Here is a 22,477-nt window from a genome sequence, read left to right as displayed (position 1 = left end):
CTTTGTAAAAGCTCTGATAGCTGCACCTCAACACTGCAGCCTTGACTCAGAGATTGACACTTCAGCAGGAAATTTGCGTCTCCACCCAACTGCCAGTTTTGCAGAGTGAATTAATTGTCTTCTTATTAGTGTGATTGCATTAGTTTGCATTCCTGACGAAATTCCCCCGTTTCTGAGAAGGCCAGGGAATCACATGGTGTTTTTGTGTAAGGGGCAGACCAATGTTTAAATCATTAATGTCCAGTTCCCAGTTGAGTCTTGTCTGCTGCTCTAATGTGATAAAAGGAAGTTAGTCTAAGGCTTGCTAGATGTCTGGCGTTAAGCCCAAAACAGAGACTCAATCAGAAGCTCAGTTCAGGGGATTCACCCCGCTGTGTCTCTCCATAAGGACTGAGCAACTCCCTATACTGCTCTCTTTGTTCCAGGATATTGATCAAATTAATCTTGTGTCCCTCTTTAGAGCATTAGCTTGTAATTTTGAGCCATGCACCCTGGAAGATTGATCTTGTGGTCCCTGACAGGATTTACACGCATAAAGAAAGAACATTAGAAACACCTCTCATTATATAGCAGTCCAGTGCCACACCAGCATTAACTATGACATCATAAATCACCATGAAATAAATGAAAGTTTAACAGTATGTGTTTTCCAGGATGTACTGCAGGGCCATCAAACCCGATTATAATAGTTCCTGTACCCTAAGGTTGTCAAGAGTATCAAAAAACTTTCCTGATACCACATGTTTAAAAAGATGAAATATACAAAAAAAAGTGCTTGTTTAAAGCAAAGTAAAATACGAAAACCCATCCAGCATGTGTCAAGTCCAACCCCAAGAAACCACCGTGGGGCTCGTCTACCAGTCCATCCCTGTGTTTTGATTGACAAGGTCTGACCTCCTGTTGCTAGGCTTTCCCACACACTGGTAATTGTTGGAGGCAGTCAGCTGAGGCCACCAGTCATCCGTGGACCGCTGAGAGACAAAGGGCAGAGGATGGAGAGAATACTGATCTGCAGGGACGAGCTGATACTGACAGGCAACGTGCACACATTTTATACATGAGGGGCTTGCGATAAGGGGGGGGCTCTGATCTGGTCCACAGCATTCTTGTCTTTGTGAAAGCGTGTTTTTGTTGAAGTACTTTTGTTCATATTTTTGTGAAGGTTGAGCAGAGAATTTTCTATTTGTGGTCATCACAGCTTGATGTTTGGACTTTTTTTACTGTCCTGTTTTAACATTTTGAGTTGGGCTGCACAGTTAATTGAAATATTATCAAAATAAAAATCTGGCCAAGTCGCAGAGGCTGATGAAGGAAAATATGTGACAAAACATTGAGGTCTTTAAGAACCGCAGAGATGCCTGGCTTACAAATATTGTTCACCAGATGTATATAACCTGATAACTATTTTTCTTGATTAATCAGCTGGTTATTTGGTCAATAAAATGTCAGAAAATTATGAAATACATGGACCGATGTTTCCCAAATCCCAAGATTATGTCTTGTTTTGTCCTCAAATATATTCAGTTTACTGTCATAGAGGAGTCAATGAACCAGAAAATATTCACATTAAAGATGCTGGAATCACAGAAATTTGTCCATTTTTTTTCTTTTTAACTACTGGGTAAAGGCAAAGAATAGAACAGCTGGAACAGTCTGGTTAGACAAGTTTACAAGTTCTGCAGAAGAACAGAACAGACTGTGACTGAAATTGATTTAAGAATTTACTGATTGGTCATATGGGGGCGCCCTCTCCTCCAGTTGGCCTGCAAGTTAGAAGTAAGCAAGCAACTTCACTTCCAGCATTATTTGCAGGAAGACAGCAGAGAAAAGAAAAATGCTCTCATGTGAAACTTGATTTGCCAAGAGCCAGTTTTTAACCCTTTAATGTCATTTGATGGTTCCTGGCCCAACTTCAGTTTCATAACAGTGTATAAAATGTTCTCAGTCTCCTTCTTTGACCAAGAAGATAACCCAACTACCCAGTTTGAAGAAGCAGAGTGGCACCAGTATGGAACTAAGCTCTGTGTCCAGGGTAATCAGCAAAAGGTATTATAGCCACTTATAAAAGGTGCACCTAAAAATCAATATAAATTTAATTGTATTATATATTTAGAATACTTTCACTATTTTGCTTTACTGTGAGGCAACCTTTTCTAGCAGGAAACCACTGTTATATATAAGGCAAATATTGCTCTCTCCAAACCAACCAACCTCCATAGGTGAAATCACTAATTTGTTGACATTGATTATTTTCAGATGGATCTTTTTAAAGTGGCTAAAATACCTTTGGTTGCTGACCCTACATACAGCAGTTCATTGCTGAGCTTCTGTGCTGGTGCCCCTCTCTGCATCTCCAAACTGGAGGCGTGCCGGCTGGCATCTACTACTGGTTATGCATTGATAAGTGCCTTGTTCAACCCCGCATCAAATAATCCGAACTATCCCTTTAAACAAGAGGAGGAGACAGCTGAAGAGAGTTTGGAGTTGGGAAGTGTAGGCTTGTGTCTAGAATTAGGACCTAAGCAGTGGGGGCCTTCCCCTGCACACCCTGTTAATTCATTCTCTCGCGTCATCCTGAGAGCGAGGCTCGAGGAACATCCCTCAAGTCTGGGTTGTAGTCGAGTTTAGTCATTCTGTCTGCGATACTTCAGCCCAGGGGACAAGCTTGGCCCAAAACAAAGCTTTTAGTGTGCATAAGTATTCCCTGTTACTAAATGAATAACCTCTCAAATCTGTGCCTGGTTTTGTCTTCATGTGTTTTTGCTACCCCGTTCAGTTCAGTGCTTTTCGCTGCATTATCACTCCGGGCTTTGGGGCAGTACTTGTTGCTCCTCTGTGTCGTGTTGTGGGTGGTCTCAGTCCATCCATTACTTCCTTGTCCAGGGAGAGGCGAAGTTCACACGAGACCCACATCCATTTGCTCTCTGCAGCGGGCAGCTTTTGCACTCATGTGTAAACCATAATCAGGCTAGCCTGAGAAAGATGTAACAGCAACTTAACCAGCCGCGGCATTTCTGGCCTCCCTGTCCCTTGTAGCTTATTGTCATTGACACGATGACGTAGTGCTGCAGGAATCCACTCTGCAGCCCTCTGCTCAGTTTTCTTTCTACAGCACTCTAAAGATAGTGTGCAGAAAAGTGCAGAAACACTGAGTGCTTTAGGGTAGGTCTACAGAGTTTTATCACCACTCTGATACAAAGTAGGATAATCCTCATTTATGTGGTGCATCTTGAGACTTTACTGTGTGCAGCCTGTGTGACCCGAGGCTGTGGCTGCATTGCAAAGCTTATAGAACAAGAAAATAGTTTTTTACGCTGAGATAGGGGAAATTTGAGGAGACAGACAGGGCTGTACTTTTTGTGTAAAGAGATTGGTAAAGAGATGGCTAGACAGAGAATCAGGAGGGAGGGAGCTGCCGAGAGAGGCCTGGGGTGATGTTTGAGGACACAGGGGGTCGTTGTGGTTTGTCTCGCTGTCAATCACCCACACTCTGATTTCCTTTGTTGTCTGTGAGCTCAATGGCCCTCAGCAACCTGTGGCTGTCCTTCCTCTTTGTGTTACAGTGTGGGAACTTTGCCGTGCTGGTGGATCTCCACGTTCTGCCCCTGGGCGGCCGAGCGGACGCCAGCTGGTTTACTACGGACCACATCGAGGTACAGACACAGGGAGAAGGGCGTGGGGTGTGAATAAGTGTGTGAGCAGTGAATATATGGCTTCTGTTCGGCTGGGGGCCTTTTCAAAAGCGAGCAGCAGCGTGGAATCTGAAATGACTTTGAGCCTTCTGTCCATTCTTCTCAGGGGTTTTCATTGTTGCATCTCTCCACCTAGCCACCTGTGGAGTTGCCTTACTGGCCTTTCACTTGAGACTGCTACTGTCCTGTTGAACGCCTGAGTTCTAGGGGTACCACAGTTTCAATATTAAATCAGTTGAAATGAGAGGAATAGAATTTAAATCAAAATCAGAATTGCAATTCTGTATTTATTTGTGTATTTTTAACAATTTTACTGATTTCTCATTAAACCCACCATGCATTTGTTTGCAGCTTATTTTGGAATTCAAAGTATACACAAGCATAAAACAGCTGCATTATTCAAATAATTACAATTATAAAAGGGTAGCCATCCCACCCCAACCCACCGACTACCCTGAAGTCTAAACCTTCACAAGGATGATTGTCATTTTATCTAAAATAACATACTGTAAATTCTTTCTCCTCACAAAAAATTAACACGATATCCAAAATCTAGGAATAATAATATCAATATATTGCCCGGCTGTAGTTGGGAGGTGTCTCATAGTGTCCTCTCAGCAGCTGGACAGCATGTTGCTGTACTGAAATATCTGCACGCTGTTTTGTAGGAGGTTACAGCCCTGGTTCGAGATGCTGTGGACCAGAGGGTGAAGCAGTACACAGAGTTCATTCACAATAGAAGACAACCCAAACAGAAGAAGACGCTGGAACCTGCTTCAGCCTTTTCTGTGCAAGGTAACTGCACCCCCATCTTGTGTGAGTTCAGAGTTTGAGGTCCTTCTTTCGGAGATCCATAAATGAAAGGGCATCAGCAGTTCTCATTAGGGAACCTGCTAAAGCAGAGGAATGAATGCTGTTAATGCCACCTGAGGGTCACGCCGTCACTGTAATAAAGACGAAATGGTGCGGTATGAAAATGGCTTAAAAAAAAAAGAAGTCTCGTCCCAGTAAGGTGAGCGATGACTGCAGTGGGAGGAGGGGGTCAAGGGGAAGATATACAGCCAATATGCCTGATAGTAGGTAACAGCCAGTTTAATTTAATGAGGATAGACTTTGTGTCAGTTTAGAATTATATTATAATTTGAAATTTAGTCAAACAAGATCATGTCAGCATAATTTTTCAAACTCCAAATGTCTTCAGACTGATGAAATATATAGTCATTAGTGAAAAAACTTAGATAAGTTTAGATAACAGCAGACTAATTGCTCATGATTCATACATGTCTGGACCACTCATAAATTGTATTCATATCTGAAAGAAAATTCAAAATATGGGAAAACTGATGAATGCAACAAGTTCTCCTAAATCACTCGCATGTAATACTTATGAACAAATCTTTTCTTACATGAGGCCCATTACTTCTTCATATGTTTACCTGGAGCATCACTTTAAGTTGTTATTTAATGAATCCAAACTATATTTATTCTGTTTTGATTTGACTGTTGCTCATGCCTCTGGAATGCAGTCATCTTTTTGTCTTCCCTTCCCTTTTCCTCGTCTTAGGTGTGTCCATCATTAGCTCTTGAATAAGTAAAATTGTTTACTTTGGCTGTGAACTCAAAACCATTATTTATCGTCTTGGACCGCAGTGCAGAGATACGGCCATGAGCGTAGAGGTGGGACACTGAGGTCTGAGGAGGATGGGAACGGAGTTATAAAACAGTCTAAAAAGTACTGCATGGCTACCTTTTTGAGGAGAGTGTGGGAGGAAAGACAACAGAACCAGTTAGGACACGGTGGCGCTCTACGCCCAGGGTGTGACCTGGAGGCAAGAGCTGATAGGAGTTTTTATATTGTGTTGCACTGTTTAACTTGGCACAAAATGTCCACTAAGTTCATTAAAATGGCTAATGTTTGTTGACCTGTTTAATGGTGCTGGCACACCTGTGTTTATCTGTACTTTTAGCTAACTGGATGACACCAAAATCAGTTGCCCTGACACATCCACGTCCACATCCACATACATCCATATACACGGAGAGAAAAATCAATAAATTATGTGCCAGTGTAAATAAGCCAATTCAGTTCACTCCTGTTTATCCAATGCAAGTACATTCCTCCAGCCACCCACACGCATGCCTTTGAAGCAGCGTAAGCCTAGCTTCAGAGGAACCCCCAGCTGCGTGTTGTAAGGCAGACAGGTTTGTCACAGGTAGCAGTTAAGGGCAGTTAAACTGGGCTCACTCAGCGGGGCAGGCCTGACTGTGAGAGTGGGATTACAGGGCAGTCGGCCCCATAAAGTTTCTCCTGTGGCTGCAGCTCTGCCTCTCACGCTACTCCCCTCCACTTTAGTCGTCTCGTCCACTAAAACTGCACGTCGTCAGGGCTTGAAATTAACTTTTCTCCCAAGTGTCCCGCGACCGTCCCGAATTCTACTTTGAGCTGTCCCAGACTTAACAACCATTGTCCCAAATTGAGGTTTTTTTTTCTCCTACATAATAGATATAGTTTAATGACTTTGTTTTTTTACTTCGCTGACTCAATCTCGCCCACCATGGAAGTGGTCCTAATAAAACATTTAAAATCACTTTGAGTGTTTGTTGACAGTCATTATTATCTTAATCATTGGTTGAGTTATGTTTCTAGTTTATTTCTTTTTGATCAGTAAGTGCATCACTGCCAAATGCAGTGCTAATTAGGGGTGTAAAAATATCGATTCACTTGCATGTTGCAATGTTATGTTTTGAGATACTGTACAGATTCTCAAAACACTGTATACCTTAATACATGCAATGATCCGTGGCAGTAGTTCTTTCTGACTTGTGTTAAAGTGTTGTTATAAATCAGTGCCAAAAAATATCACTTCTTGATATTATGATCACCTGCAACAATTTTGTAAGACCGGGCTGTATGTTTCTTATTGTTGAATCAACTGGATGGTGACACGTAGTGGATGTAAACGGGTGCATCTTGTTTTACGTTTTAAACTTGTATTGAATCTTGTATCTTGAATTTTGGTGAGGATGGCTGAGCGCGAGCGACTGAAGATAGCTGGCACCCCCTTGCTTTGAAACTAGCATATAGAAGCACTTTGGCCTCTCTGAAATTGAAGGGAAAAGGCACCTGGACAAGAGCCACAGTATATGCATGTTGTATTTAACTAAACTAATTATGGATGAAAAACGATATGTTTTAAAAGTAGGACATATGCATAACCGTTTCATAATTGCATGGTACATCAGAATCAAATTGTGAGGTGCCAAGTGATTCCCAGCCCTACTTAAATGCCCGTACACAACAGAACCAGTGAGAATTAGAGGGAGCGACAGTGTGTTGCAGAGAGATATCCTCCCCCTGGGCTAGGTGTGAACAGGCTGACAGTGTAAAGTTACTGAAAAGCCTGTCTCATATTGCCCATGACAGACTGAGGAGAGACAGACATCTCTAATGATGGAGATCACAGACTGAGGCTCCACACACACACACTTGCATGCACACATTCGCTCCACTGTGTGAACAAGGGGACTATCAGTATTTCAGCAGTGAAATATGCATGTAAAAATGATTAAGCTCCTCGCCAAAAAGAATGTAACCAGTGGAACATGACTCCACACCATATCGGAGAATTTCCCCCCTCTCAGAACATGAAAAGGTATAGCGCCTAAAACAGGCCTACACAGCTCATGTGCTCTTGTCCTATTAAAGGTCTTAAGTGAGTGTAATGACATTCTTGGTCTTTTCATTGTCCCATGTGAGGGAGGCGGCAGAGCAGTAAAGGTGGAGACTGCGGCTGTGAGAAGTAAGCAGGCAGGCAGGAGCCATAAAAAGGGGAGGACAGACTATAGGCTTAAGGAGGGAAGTCCACCAAACCTCAGGGTGGGTATTAAGTATAGGGGTCGTCTATTCTGCAAGCAGGTCAAACGCTAACCTGCTAATCCTCACAGGACTCTCAGACTGTCCATAGCAGGGAGTGGAAGCTGGTTTTCTGCGTCTATCTGTTTGACCTATTTGCATCTGTGTGCGTCTTTGTACAGCATTGTATTCATGGTTAGTATGGGTCCTGGAAATCCTTGAAAACACTTGAATTTTGATATGATGGTTTCAAGGTTTGAATAGTGCTTGAATTTCAGATAAGGTGCCTGAAAGCGGTTGATATTGGGTTTGCATGACTTTTATTATAAATTGCTATCTGTCTGAATAATTCACTTTTTAAATAAAGAAATGAAATAAGTTGTAGAGAGCCGAATTATTTTGTCTTCCGCACAAAAAGAAGACAACTCTGCTCAAACTTCACTTGCCACTGAGTCTGCAACATAAAAGATATTGTTAAGCTGTAGTTAGGAATTTTCAGTTAGGCTAAAGTTATGCTAAACTTGGCTATAACTTTGTGTAGCTGGCAGATTCACAGGCTATATCAATTTTGTGGAGGTTTTGAAGCTTTGAAGAATTTGATCATGAAACGTCAATTTTTTTCAATTTTTTTTTTTTCTAAATGAGGTGAAATAACCATTTTGAGTAGATATTTGTTAAGTAGATTTAAATTAGGGGTGGGGCAAAAAAAATTGATTTTCTCAAGTATCGCGATTATTAACGCGCTTAATCCTTTAGCTCCATGCTAACACATAATGGAAATTCCCGTTGATGCGCTAATGCACTAATTATCTTAACAAACCCATCCATTTTACTTAACATGCTTAACATAGAACAATATTCGAGCTCGTACTTTGAGGCGTAAATTTAAAAAAAATTTTGAACTAACTGCTGGTGCTGCTAACTAGCTGCTGCTGATGTGCAATCTCTAGAAATGTATGATTCCGCTTTTTCCTGTCTCATGTTAAATAAACAAACAAAAGTCGCAATTAACTCTAACGAATCACAATACTTGTAGAATCACAGTACTTGCTTGAATTTGACTTTGGAAGGTGTAGGAACCCTACCCGTTACTTGAGAGCCGAATTAAGCTGGATATCCTGGAGGGAGACGTGTATGTGCTTGAACACGTGCATGTTGTTGCATATAGAGAAAGGTGTCGGGCCGGGTGTAGCACTGATGTCTGGGCCAAGAATAGGCGGATGGAGTGTGGTGCTATGTGTGGGATGGTATGGGAGGGGGATTGTGGGTCTTGTATGAGGCGGTGTTTGAGCTGGTGCCAGTGTGAAATCACAGGGGCTTCCGCCAACAGACAGCAGTAAGAACAGCGTAACAGCCTCAGCTGTTGGCACTTCAAATGAGCCATCAACAGCTTTTAACATTCCAAGGTCCTTCAGTGCAAGTGTTTGTATCTGAGTTATCTCTATGGGTTTATGTATTTATGTATGTATGCTGTGTTGGGTGCACATGTGTGTGTATATAGCACCCAGTGAACATGTCAGAGCAGGGCTTATCCCATGTCTTCTGCCAACATAAATCCAAGCCATTTCTTCCAATCTCAGCTGCAGAGGCCGATTTCCAACTGTCAGCCCCTGCCCCCCCCCCCCCCCCCTCTCTTTTTTTTTATTTTTTATCCCGGCTACTTGAGACTTCATGATTAGCTCATAGTGATGTGATTTATTTATGTTTTTAGAGAGATGAACAGAGGGAACTTTTCCCACCAAACATCTTGGCGCTGGACAAGCAAAATGGACATGCTAGACTTTAGAAGCCCAGGGAAGGGGAGCTTGGGAGAGGCCTCATGCATTCTCCCTGGTAGACCGTGTTGAACACACCCACATTTCTCAGAGTAATTACAGATTGAAAATGAGTGCATAATGGCTTCTCTGTGCGTGGAGGAATACATTTTTGTCATTTGATATGATATTTGAGTAACTGAGCTGCTCTGTGACAGCAAGAGTGTCACAGTTGTCTTCATGAAGATGACACTTCTTTGCAGAAAAACTGCTCATCTCAGACATGGACATGGTCCTTTTTGACAACACAACATGCTATACACTCTTAGAAATAAAGGTGCTAACCAGAACCATAAAGGGTTCTTTGGTTTGTCCCATTAGGATCATTGTTTTGGTTTCTGGTAGTGTTTCACCCAGAACCCCCTATGGGCTCTTTTGCACCAAATAAGCTCTGGTTCTTGTACCGGTTCCACTCACGTTTCTTGGAAACGTGGTGCTTTCTTGTGGCCCAGCTTGGTTGTCAACAAAAACCTTTTATTCTTTTGGTTTGAGCTGGGAACCAACTTTACAGGTTCTGATTTTATTTTTGATGAAAATGGCCACCAAAAAGCAAAATTAGGTGCTTGAATGTGTGTTGGTGAAAAAGGCTCTACAGAGAACCCTACTGTGGTATAATGGTTCCACTAAGAACTCCGGTCTGGGTGTTCTATCCAGAACCTTTCCACCCTCTATGGGTGCTAACAAGAACCCACCCAGGGGATTCCATCAAGAATCCTTTTTATATTATAGCAGTTTGATTTAGAACACTCCCAGTGGGTTCTATGGAGACCCCTTTTATATTCCTGGGGTTTTTTATCTAAAACCTACTCAGGGGGTTCTACTGGAAAACCCTTTGATATTACAAGGGTTTTATCTAAAACCCACCCATGGCCTTCGTCTGAGAACCCTTTTAATTACAAGGGAGTAATGTTGAACCCATCCAGGGTGTTCTACTGAGAACCTTTTTTATAGTATAAAAGTTTGGTCTAGAACCCACTCAGGGAGTTCTGCCAAGAATACTTCATATTCCTGGGGTTTTAGCTAGAACCTGCATGGGTGTTCCACTGAGAAACCTTTAAATATTCCAAGGGTTTAATGTTGAACCTAACCTGGGGGTTCTACCAAGAACTCTTTTATATTATGGTACAAAGGACCCTTGACGAAAGAGTTCTTCAAGGATTTCAACAATAGCTTAAGAACTCTGTCTTCCAAAAAGGATTGTTAATGGAACCCTCGGTCTTACAAGGAACCCTGGATAAACCCTTCCTTCAAAAGAGGGTTCTTCACAAGCACATAGTTTTTAGTGGAACGTCAGCCCTTAAGACAGAACCTCTTTGGAGCTCTCATTTATAAGAGTGTACAGACTGGTCATGAGATTGTTTGCCAGACATTACTAATACACTTGTACTTTTTGCATTAGATTAGATTGTGTTTACTTAAACTACTGATTGTGTGCTATCTTGATTTTCATTTGCTCTTAGTCGTGTATTGTTTTACCTTCAGGGGATATTGATGTTGTACTCCATAATGGTGTATATATTTGTGTGTGTGTGTGTGTGTGTAGAGTGTAAACTGAGAAGGCCCATTTTACACGGATTTAGTTAACATGCCATTTCAAACTGCCAAAGCACATTACCAGATGTCTTACGCCTACGATTAGCATTGATACAGACACATTGATCTCTCCATGCGAGGCAGAGCTCTGGTGTGGTTCAGCTTGGTGTTTCAGAGTCTTCCTACCAGTCCGGGGAGTTAGAGGAGCCTTGGCAAAGTGGTACCTAGAATCCATGGCAGAGCTGGTTCCTTCTTCCTCTCCCTGCACAGGTGCCAGGGCTTAGGGGGAGGGAACACCTGCCAGCCTGTTTCCCCATGGCCACGGCAGGCTGGAGAGGCATTTTCCCAGGCTCCCCAGATGAATGGTCACTAATAGCCGTGGGAGAGGGCTTTGCGAGTGCTGCACAGTGTACCACTGACTCCTCTTGGCAGCCCTATGAAGGGGGCTTAAGGCAGCCTGGCCACGGCCATTGCGGGAAAAGCACAAGTGTTGCTGGATAGCTTTACTGTTGGAGAATGTGTTTACGAATGACCATCTCCCTCCCAGCGAAGAATGTGGAGGATGTGTAGAGACCAAAAGGGAGATGGTTAATTTTTGTACTGCGCAGTCATAGATTTAGTTTGTTTGGATTCTCTGGCTCTTTGAAGTCCTACGGTCTCAGGCTGAAACAGTTTTGGAAAACTGTTCTTTCAAAATGTGACTTTCATGTATCACTGATTCTTGAGAATTGGGACAAAACCATATTTTGAGGGGGTTCTGAGTTTTATTATGCTGGGAAAATACATTTCAAAAGATCAAACTTTGGGATATTAAACCTTGTAAAGGGCCAACCTCCTTATTTAAATTATGTTTTTTATTAAATGTACATGTCAGTGAGTTGACAAAATGTTGCATTTTTTCATTTAACAGCATTGTCGCAGTGAGTAGCTGTTTTATATTTTAAAGTTGCTAAGAGTTCTCTTAATGCTAATCAAGATAGACATTTTTAAGCCATAATTCTTATTTAATTTTGATTTAGAAGGTCTACAGACTTGACATGTTATGCTTTAGACACAACTGATAGCAATATTATTTAATGAATTAGTTGAAAAATAGACCAGTGCTTGAGCAATATTCCTGCCTTTTTTAGACCAGGAAGTGAGACATGTGTCTTTGCCTGATAAAATCATGTTTTTGTAAAAATCTGATGGAGTTGATGGAAATCTGGGACACGATTTTAAAGGGCCAACATTTTCATAAAAAAAAAAAAAGATTTTCAAGCAAAGATGATTATAATAGCACATTTTTATACCTACCGTTATATACTATAACGTGTGCTGGGAGTCCATTATAGGGAGAATGAACACATGCCAACCTATCAGCCTCCTACTGAGTCAACTCACAGCACTTTTCTGAAGACACAGAAGCATTTTTGTGGTGACAACCTGTATTAACCCACCATGTTTCTCTTCAGTGCTACCACCGCTATTACTATTTACAGTATGTGAGTGGCTGCTATGTGGAGACTGGTCTGTAAATAGAGAGGCATGCCTGTGGCAGAGTTACCTGCCCTGCTCTGTGTTACTGGGCGTGAGGCAGGCCTGGATTAAGGCGAGGGGGAAACGGAGACCTGTGACAGGAACAAAGGAATTCCAAGGCCCAGGCTGGAAATGGATCCTGATCAGAGTAGCCACTCCAGCCAGCCTGCCCCTCTCTCTGCTCACCCTCCCTCCCCTGGCCCCTGCTGGGCAACCCCCTTCCCCCTGGTGCTTTGTGGTGTTGCTGTGGCTCTTTAAATCCTTCCTGAAAGCCCCTGGCCTTACTCAGCAGCAGCACATAGGACTGTCTGACTCCACTGTTAACCCCCCTCCCTATGACTGCACACATACACACAGTTTCATTCTTTTTCTTTTCATTTATGCACTCTCTCCTCTCCTTGCCTTGCCAGTGCCCTCCACGTCTGCTCCTCTCTCCTCTCCTCATGTCGTCTCTTTATGTTTTCTCACTTTCTCTCCTTCTCCGTCTCCGCAGGGTCAGCTGCAGTCTCTTAGGACACAACCGCAATCCCCGCCATAGCTGTCACACCACACTCTTTTCCCATATAATTAGGGCCTGAGCCTGAGCCTGAGCACGGATCGCATTCATGTGACTGTTCCCCTTTACCACAATCTGGTCTGGGAGATGGCACACACTCTCTTGAACTCATGCTAAGTGTTCAGCCTGACCAGAACGCCTTGTTGTAGGAATTACTGAAACGTTTCGGAGGATGTCGTTGTTTTTCTCTGCTCTTTGCTTTAAGAAGTGGGCCTGTGTCATGTGCTCTTGTGAGGTTTTTCCTGTGGACAGATGTCATTGACTACATTTACATGCACAAAAATATTGTTTTTTGCCCTTATTTCCCCTTAAAAAGCAATTTCCCCGCTATTGTACCAAGAACCCTATTTATACGCATCTAATATAATTACATATGCCCATTGTCTTATATTTCATATCCAAGACATACCAAAGCATATTCAAAAACCTGTTGATTTCCAGTTTCTTCATAATGTTTAAAAGTATGCATGCATGTCTACCTCAGCCTTGCATGCTGTTGGCTAGTTGGTTTGTTTACAATGCACTGAGCTGACCGTAAAAAGGCAAGAGGCTGTGTGTCGCAAACTGCGGTAAAAAACCCCAAATGAGACACATATTTTGAATGCGCTGTACACTTCCAAAGAATGCTCCTAAAACCCAAATAATATCAGCATATTCAAAATGTTTTATTGAAAAATGCAGTGTTCAGAACAAGGTCAAATGTAAGATGTTTACACGATTCTCCAGATCCCAGGTTCAATTTAACTTTCATTTTTAATGTCACGCTTTGATCCTACCTTTGATTTAAACTTTTTTTTTTTTTTCAAGTCTGACAGCCATGCCATTGTGAGACTATCGAGTCTTGATTTGTAAAGATCTACAGTTCACTGGTTTTATGTCCTGACAACTGTCATTTGCATCTTTAAAAGCCTTTCAAATTGCTGGTGCCAGGCTGTTGCTGCAGTCACAGAAAAATTCTTCAGGCTATAAGGGGTAATTAAGTTTCATGAGTCAGGTGTAATGTGGCTAGATAAGCATATAATGATAGTAACTGAGAGGTCGTGTATTGTGTTCGCTGTTACAGAAGAGAAATAAAAAGTCCCTGTTCATGCAATGTGTGCAAGTGAAAACACTGCGACTAACGGCTGGATAACTGTAGTGACGGTGGACAGCAAAGGGTCACTCAAAGACATGGGTACATCTCTGACATGTGTGAAAAGAGCAGCTTTGATGTATTGTTTTGTTTCTTCAGATATATGCTGGATAGGGGTGACACAATTCCCCAAACCCAAAATATGATTTGACATTTGATTGAATTTTTTTTTTTTTTTTACTGCTGACTGACTATGCCATTGGTAGAATATAAAATTTTGGTTTTATGCCATGAAAACTGCCATATACATTTACAAGTGCAGCTGCAGTCTACCAGTAAGCTCTGCTGCGTTGTCTTTAAACCTTTATTTTGTTTTTTCTTCGGACACTTGCCAGACACGAAGGGGGGGCTGGAAAAAAACAGCCTGGGTGAATCACAGATCCTGCTTTTGATTTCAATCCGTTTTCGATTTAGGTCATTTAGATCAATTTTAATGTTGAAATTATGATATTCTTTTTGCATGACCTGTATCAAATTCAGAATATTGTCACATTTGGAATAAAAAAGGGATGTTAACATACATTTAAACAAAGTTATAGTAGCAAAATTTCCCTGTGTTGCCAGGAAAGGCTGATCTAGGATCGCCAGTGTGTTACATCGCTCAAACATTTTTTTGAAATGCTGAAATAAAATTCAGAACTTCAGTCAATTCAACACAGATTTTTCCCCTTTTTCTCACAGCCTTGACCGCCAGTTATCATTACTCACTAGTACCAAAACCTAGATAGCATCGCCATGTGTGCCATGGTTCATCTATTTGGATCTATAAACACAGGCAAGCAGATTTGCAGAGACAGCCTGCTTCCAATGAGACCTTAATCTGAGTTTTAAAGGCCAGCACCGTGCATAACTCAAGTCCACAAACTACTTTTCACAACATTAATCCAAAGCAGCTTAATGCAAAATAAGCAGTTTGCATCGTCCTCACTCTGAATGCTCTTTTAATACAAACAGTGGCAGCACTTAGAGAGATTTGTGGCCTCTTGGGCTAATTAAGCTATAATGATGATTAACTATGACATTTTGTATTGTGACTGCATTTCTCTCATCAGATTATGTTTCTGAGAACTGGATTTTTTTCCCCTGATAATTGTTCTGCGCTCCAAAATGCTCCCCACCACTTTAGTCACATGCTGCATTATGGGTTGGCCTGAGCTACCATGCTGCGGCGTATTTTGTAACTGCGATGAAGGGGTCACCCAAATGTTAAATTGAACACTCATGTGCAAATATTGTTTCAGGTGGACGTTGTGCGGGATGATAAGGCACAGTGCTCCGCTACGGCCGTAGTTACAGTTACACACAGAGAGTGATGTCCTTCCAGGAAAGCCCCCACTTACATATGGGTAACTTCCTCATGCGCTCTCATCCTTCACCACTCCACCCCTCTCTCTCGCTCTAAGCCCCAACTCTCCACCCACACTTGAGGACAGAGGGAGGGGGTCCACATCAAAGCAGAGATGTCAAAAGAGCAGGATTCTCAGGCACTGATGTCTGACTGTCCTGCTGATTCAACTCCTGTTCATAAAGGGGTTGCGTGGGAATGGCAGTTCTCCTGACATACAGTCACTACGTTTACATGCTCACTAGAAACATGGTTAATAGGATAAATTGGGTTACGGCAGGAAATCGGAGAATGCCTTTACGTGCACTGCAATAACCAAGTTACTGTTAAAATCTGCGTTTACATGCAGCTGGTGGGTAATCGGGTTTCTCTCCCTCTCAGTGCCATGTTTTTGAAGCAGTGCTGGCATAATGTAAGTGTATTAATGATACATAATACTGCAGCCTGGAGAGTGTTTTTCATTTTTAGTGGAAACGTTTGAACTATGGACTATTTTTTCCCTTATTGTGCACATAAGCCTGATTTAAAAAAAAAAAATCTTCCATTTATCTGTGGAAACTGCCTCATTTAGACTTATTTATTATCCTTTTAACTTTAGTCAGGCTTTGGATTTAACTACTTACATACAAGGATGGATTGCATACAAGTTATGATCTTATCTTCCATCTGAGTATCGGTACTCGATACCTTTAAAGTATCAAATAAAATAATGCAGTATCAAGTTGTATGGAGACTGCTCCAGTCAAATGGCTGATATCTCCAAAACTCACATAGAAACAATCAATATATTTTGTATTTTCAGGTGAACTGTCCCTTTGAAAGCCCTGGAACAGCTGTGGTCAACCTGATGCAGGGCTGCCCAATGGGGTCTGCAAGCCAAAGCTGGCCTGCCATAACTTTCGATTTGGCTCAGGAGATGTTTCTGGCAAAAAAAACCCCCAAAAGAATTTAAAACAGTTATGTAATGGAATCAGTGTGCAGAGTGATGGGGAGCTTAAATCACGCTGAAGGGTTTATTTGGTTATAATGATGCATTAGTTGTACATCATCTTGCTTATTGCTTGGCTCTTACTAAAATCAATAATTTGACACAAAATATAGATTAAAAAATTATTTTATAAATTTAAAAAAATGTTTTTATTGCTTTCACTGAATTCCTCAGAGTCTATGGGCAAACTGTGTCCATAGCCGTGGTCAGTTATTCATAGCAGTGGTCTACTATTCAGAAATAACAAACCATAGCATGCCATAATTGACCAATCAAATAAAATAAAAAATACTGTTAACACTGGTTTATTTTTATGAGGTACAAATGATATTTAAATATGTAGGATCCCTTATTATTATGTATTTTTCATAATCTGAGTATGACGGCAGAGTGACACTTTACACACATTGACAATTAAGGGAACTTGGCATCCTGGTACCATTTTGCATCTTAACAATAAAATACAAAATAATACAATATGGTTGTATTTTCAATGCATGCCCCCCCCCCACTGAAATTTCAGATTTGCCCCTCCAAGGGAAAAATTTTGGGCGCCCCTGGCCTGATGAATGGCCAGGACCTGCCAGGATTTTCATATCAGAGCAGAAATTCTTATGTATTCCTGCAGGAGTCACGACAGCATGGACTGCCAGGAATGCGGATGGCGAGAAGAAGTCGGGTGTGTTTTCTATGGCTGTTTTAATGATCTCCTCAGGATATGACTGAAGTTAATGAAGTCTGTTCCATGGGGGCTTACCTTTGACCCTGGTGTGAATGCCTCTCACCTCTGTCTCTTCCATTTTACAGTCCCAGTCACTCTGGATGCCTTTTCGTTTGTTGACTTTTCTTTCCTCTCATTGTTTTCCCAGGAAGCGGTGAAAGCTGCAGGGATATGTGTGTGTGTGTGCGTGCATCTGTGTGTGTCTCTAAAGTACAGTATTGTAGCCTTGGCACCAGACCTGTGGAGTCTGTGTCTTTTTTCTGCAGTTGTCCTGCGGTATGTTACAAGATGTAAAGGGCTCCATACAAGCCGTTATAATATTATCTACCACATTTCTAAAAACATGGCATGCTGGCTTGTTTACTGTTTGATTTGACCTGTCATAATATTGTTGTGCATCGGGTTTCAAAACAATTAAGCAAGACCATCTTCCCTTGTATGAAGTACAAATTAAACTCTTTAAAGTCTCCTCTCTGCAGATTGGGGTATTGCACCACTGTGGGCTGCAGTTGCCACAGAAAGGGGCCACTCATTCCCAGAGGAGGCACTAGCAAACTGTTTGTGAGAGAGAAACATGAATGTAAGCTTAGCACGAGAGAACCCGGGCAGAGGGCCAAGAGCAACTCTGCGCTGTGCAGGACGTTATAAAGTTGGAGCAACAGCTGATGTCTCGGGCCACGGCGTTGCACTGGTTCCCAACTCTGTGTCCAGACGTCCCTGTCAAACTTGTCCTGGGAATTGGCAAGCTCAAGCCACCAGGGAAAGCAATGAGAATAGTTGCAGAGTTAGACATGAGGCTAAAGAGTCTAACGAACTAAATCAAAGCTTCTAAAAACATAGAGAGCCATCAATGTGCAATGAAAGATGCTTTCTTCCTCGTCCCTCCTGGACCCAGAATGGGCAGAGAAAACAAAACAGAGATACAGATCTGCATTCCTCTCTCGGTAGACATCCAGAATGAGTGATGGATCATCACCGCTTTGCTATTTAAAAAATAACAGAATATTTGATTTTTTTCCAATAAAGGAATGCTGCTGCTGTTAACTATGAACATGCTCAACATATCATACTGCGTGTTAATACAGTTTCCCTTTGAGATTAATAAATCACTCTATTTAAAATGGGTTGCTGTATCCAGTATGATTTATGTACAGTAAGCATTGAAGAGACAGACCCTCAAGGACCCCCAGCTCCAAAGACAGTCTCACATTAAAGGGATAGTTTGGAGCTTTTGAAGTGGAATTGTATGAAGTACTTATCCATAGTCGGTGTATTACCTGCAGTAGATGCCAGCTGGCATGCCTCCAGTTTAGAGATGCAGAGAGGAGCACCAGCACAGAAGCTAAGCACTGAACTGCTGTGGACTGGGTCAGGAACAAAGTGTGTTTTAACCACTTTAAAAAAGGCCCACTGAAAAAAGTCTAGCAGTTTAAGTGTGCTCTATATTTAGAATATTTTCACCGCAGAGAGAAAGTCTTTCTTGACGGGAAACTGTCGTTACATAAGCCAAATATCGCTCTCTCCAGACTCCTTTGACAAAAACAGCAATTTTACCTTGGATAACTCAGGGGTTGCACTTCTACCACTGTCTTGATCTGCTGTTTTGTTTTGTTATTGTGTGAATTTGGTGAATCAGAACTAATCTTTTAAACCACCGAAGTCATGAAATATCACACACAAACTAACAGATCGAGGCACCGGTAGACAAGCAACTCCTGTGTGCTGCAAGGTAAATTGTCCATAAGAATTTTGACAGTGACACATTTTTGTTTTTTTTTGTGTTGTAAGTGGTCGTGTTCACTTGCTAACGATTGAACTTAAGCCCTCAAACAACCAAAAACTAAAGATGACTGCATTAGAGGCTGAGAGGAGCACTGTGTGGGACCTTATCAAGTTGATGTCAGTGGTGTTTACCCTTCAGGTATTCATTGACTGCAGAGGATTTGCAACCAAAGTATGAAACTTTTTACTCAATATAGGTTTGTTTATTTGTTCAACTACATTAAAGTCTACAAGTTCTACACAGTGAATCAAAAATAGATGTTAAGACCCTCAAATTAAAACTGAAACTTGGCATTTAGCCAGTTTTCCTCCAAATTTAATGTGACGTAGTACAGAGATAACAGAGTAAAACAGAGAAACAGAGAAAATGTGTCATTAAACTTACAAACTTTGCCGTATTTGTAGTTACCCGACCCCTTGGTTGACAAAAAAAGATGAAAAATGATTCCTGTAAATCCCAATTTATCATTCTCATGCCTAAAGCTGTGACAAGGCCGCTCTCTTGGCCCCGTTGCTGCAGGACAGGGATTCCCAATCTGAAGCCCCTAGAGCCTTACTGGTTTTACATCTTCAGAGCTGCATACATGCTGTGAGTTAGTGTCCTACTTGTAAGTCAGATTAGATGGATAGAATGAAAAATAGTAGGGCAGAGAAACAATCACTGACACTGACCTAAAAAGAAGCTGGTAAGATGAGCTTCTTTCCTGCAGGGACTTATACCCTGAAGAATTTTGGCAAAGACCCCCACAATAAATTTGATCATACATATAGATCGACTTGATCTGATTCCATAAATGTGTATTTCATGAGTTGATTTAGTTTTAATGTTTATTCATTTTATTGGATAAATAATATTATTGTTATTCGCGGTCAGAGCCTCAAAGTCATGGAACGAGCTGCCTGAGCTGCCTCTTCTTAAAACATACTTTAATCTCATGGCCTTTCCTGATTTTACTTGATTTCAATTGACACTAATTTTATCTGTTTTATTTGCTTTGATTTTCACTGACGGACCCTGTTTGCTCGTTTTATTAGCTTGTGTTTCATTATCTGTCCTTTTGCAAGTTTTATTTGTTGGCTTGGATGTTGTTTTTATGATCTGCTTGTTATGAAGTTGCTGCCTTGTGTGAAGCACATGCGATTAGAAAAGTGATTTATGATGAAGATTATTGCTACTATTATTATTAATGCTTGTTTATTAATTGGCCCCTGGCCTGTCATTTTGCAAAGGTGGCCCCTGGCTAAAGTAAGTTGAGTAGCTCTGCTCTAGACGTGCATGGGAAGTGCACATGCAAGAATTATCAGTTGATGTCAACTCTCACACAAAATGAATGTTAATTCCTGGTAAATCTCTTTTTTACTATGCAGATTAGAGAGAGATTTTAGAGAGATTTTAATGTATTTTCATAAATCTTGACTAAGCTGTCTTAACGTTGTCTAATCTGAATTTTGCCGGAGGCTAAATTTCTCTTTAATAGCTTTTGAGGATCAGACGCATTCCCATATGTGCTAAACTGACAAGTGTTTTAGCCTGTCACCTAGGCAACAATTATACCCTGTGATCCTCAGAAAAATATTGATTGTAATTTCTTAGTATCATGGTAACAAACAGGTATCCATATTTCAAAAGCTGTAACAACCCATTGATTTCTCACTTTAGTTTTATTTGCACTGGATTTAACTTTTAATTGTAGGGATTTATTCTGAGTTGACTGAGCTTGGTTTGTGTGACAGAGCGCTGATGGACTGTTTTATTAATTTATTCCTTCATTTATTTATGTATGTTTTGTGTATTTTTGCCAGTGTAAACAGTGTTTGCTAAAGTAGTGAACCTGGCTGCTAATTCAGCCACAAGACCAGAGAAAAAGAAAGCAGAGGTGGTGCCATTAATCACTGGCCAGTGGACTTAAGCCTATACCTGTGGCAGTTTTGTGGCAAACTGTCTCTCTAATTGCATGTCATTATCCAAAGAATCACAAGACTGCTCCTTTTTGAAGACGATAATTAGACGCTTTGAGTCGGTGCTGAGATGACATCAGCTGAACAGAGAAAGGGGGATGTTCACAACAGCCCACTCCCACTTGTGTGTGGGCCAATGTTGTTAACATGCCATGTGCTGTATGTTCATGCTGGTGCAGTGTGGAGCATATTTGTCCTAGGTGTAGGTCAGCTTTTAGAGGAGACCTGTCTACGTTTTATTGATGAGTGTCTCTCAGTGTTGTTGCCGACGGGTGAAAACCTCCCGTCTTCCAAAATGTCAGCTTTTAGAGACAAAACACTTATCTTTATCTTGATGACAGTGCATATCTGACATTATCCAGGGAGTTCTGAAGGTGCCTTGAGTGAAAGAGGTTAAACTATAGAAAACATATAATCCTTAAATTGGAGTTAAAATGCAAAAAAATCCCCATAGTTAGCAGTTAATGAGGTTTTCACACGGCAAGAGCTACATGAGAATGCCAAATAAGGATAAGAAATAATAGAGATGTGCTGGTAAAATGAAGCAGGGTATAATTTTACGGTCACTGCATCAAGGAGAGGAAAAGTGTACGAAGTAGGTTTCAGAGGGTGAGCATGCTCTGTTAGCTTCCCAGCACTGTTGTCCTGTTTACAAAGAACAACTGGATAGCGTGTTAGCCAGGCCCTTGCTTTAAGTCAACAAATTCCTACCAGATTAGGCAACAGGCCACTGTTTCTGCCCAGCACATCTTACATACCATGACAAACATTCCATGACAAATAGAGCAGAGGCCCGGGCCATGGTTTCTCTGAGTGTGCCAAACTGGGAGGTCACTTAAATTAAAAAGAGAGAACAGTTTCTCACACCATGAATGAGCTGGCTGGTTTTGTAGTATGCTGGCCCTCAGACTGACCGTAAGATTATGGTTTAGAAGGAAATTGATGGGATTTTTTTTTAAGCATATAGAGCCAACAGTGATGTGTAGAAATGGGTTGTGTTTTTTTGTTGGTTTAAAGGAAGAGGAGCTGCTGTGTTCCTACAAGTTTCAACTTTAAAGGTCCAGTGTGTAAGAATTAGGTGGATTTATTGGCAGAAAATGGCAGAAATGGAGTATAATAATCACAAATATGGTTTCATTATTGTGTAATAATTGTATCATGTATAATCTCCTGGAAATAAGAGTTGTTGTGTTTTTGCTACAGAATAATAATAATAACAATAATAATGAGAATAGTGATACATTTTATTTATATAGCACCTAAATGAAATGCAGCCCAAAGTGCTTCACAAGAAAAGGAAAAAGAAAGAAAAAACACTTAAAAATACATAAAATATATAAGAGCACACAGAGTTACATGAAGCATTAAAACATGCAAATTTGTTAAAGTGGTCACATGTAAGATAAAAGATATATAAAATATTAAAAGACTAAGGGCCAAGGCAAAAATAAATAAATAAAAGGATACAACAAATGAAAGAAGATCAGATGAGAATTAAATAGAATAGTTGCATAAAATAAATAAAGCGCGGTAAAACAGACAGACTAAAAGTCTCAGACAAAAATACACAAAATACAACTGCAC

The 22,477-nt window shown here is 41.1% G+C and overlaps 1 protein-coding gene across 1 annotated transcript in view; it reads left to right on the top strand.

The window, feature by feature from the left end:
* slx4ip (SLX4 interacting protein) overlaps window positions 1-22,477 on the top strand; it is a 47,808-nt gene that overhangs the window by 6,028 nt on the left and 19,303 nt on the right. Inside the window, exons 2-3 of the mRNA XM_084735886.1 lie at window positions 3,564-3,653; window positions 4,361-4,487. Coding sequence (XP_084592012.1) covers window positions 3,564-3,653; window positions 4,361-4,487 — 217 coding nt within the window. The remainder of the gene's footprint in view (window positions 1-3,563; window positions 3,654-4,360; window positions 4,488-22,477) is intronic.

Source organism: Lutjanus erythropterus, chromosome 14, assembly GCF_056507025.1.
Source record: "Lutjanus erythropterus isolate fLutEry1 chromosome 14, fLutEry1.hap2, whole genome shotgun sequence".
Lineage (NCBI taxonomy): Eukaryota > Metazoa > Chordata > Actinopteri > Lutjaniformes > Lutjanidae > Lutjanus > Lutjanus erythropterus.
The sequence above is the reverse complement of the archived record's forward strand: the minus strand, read 5'-3'. Positions and strand labels throughout refer to the sequence as shown.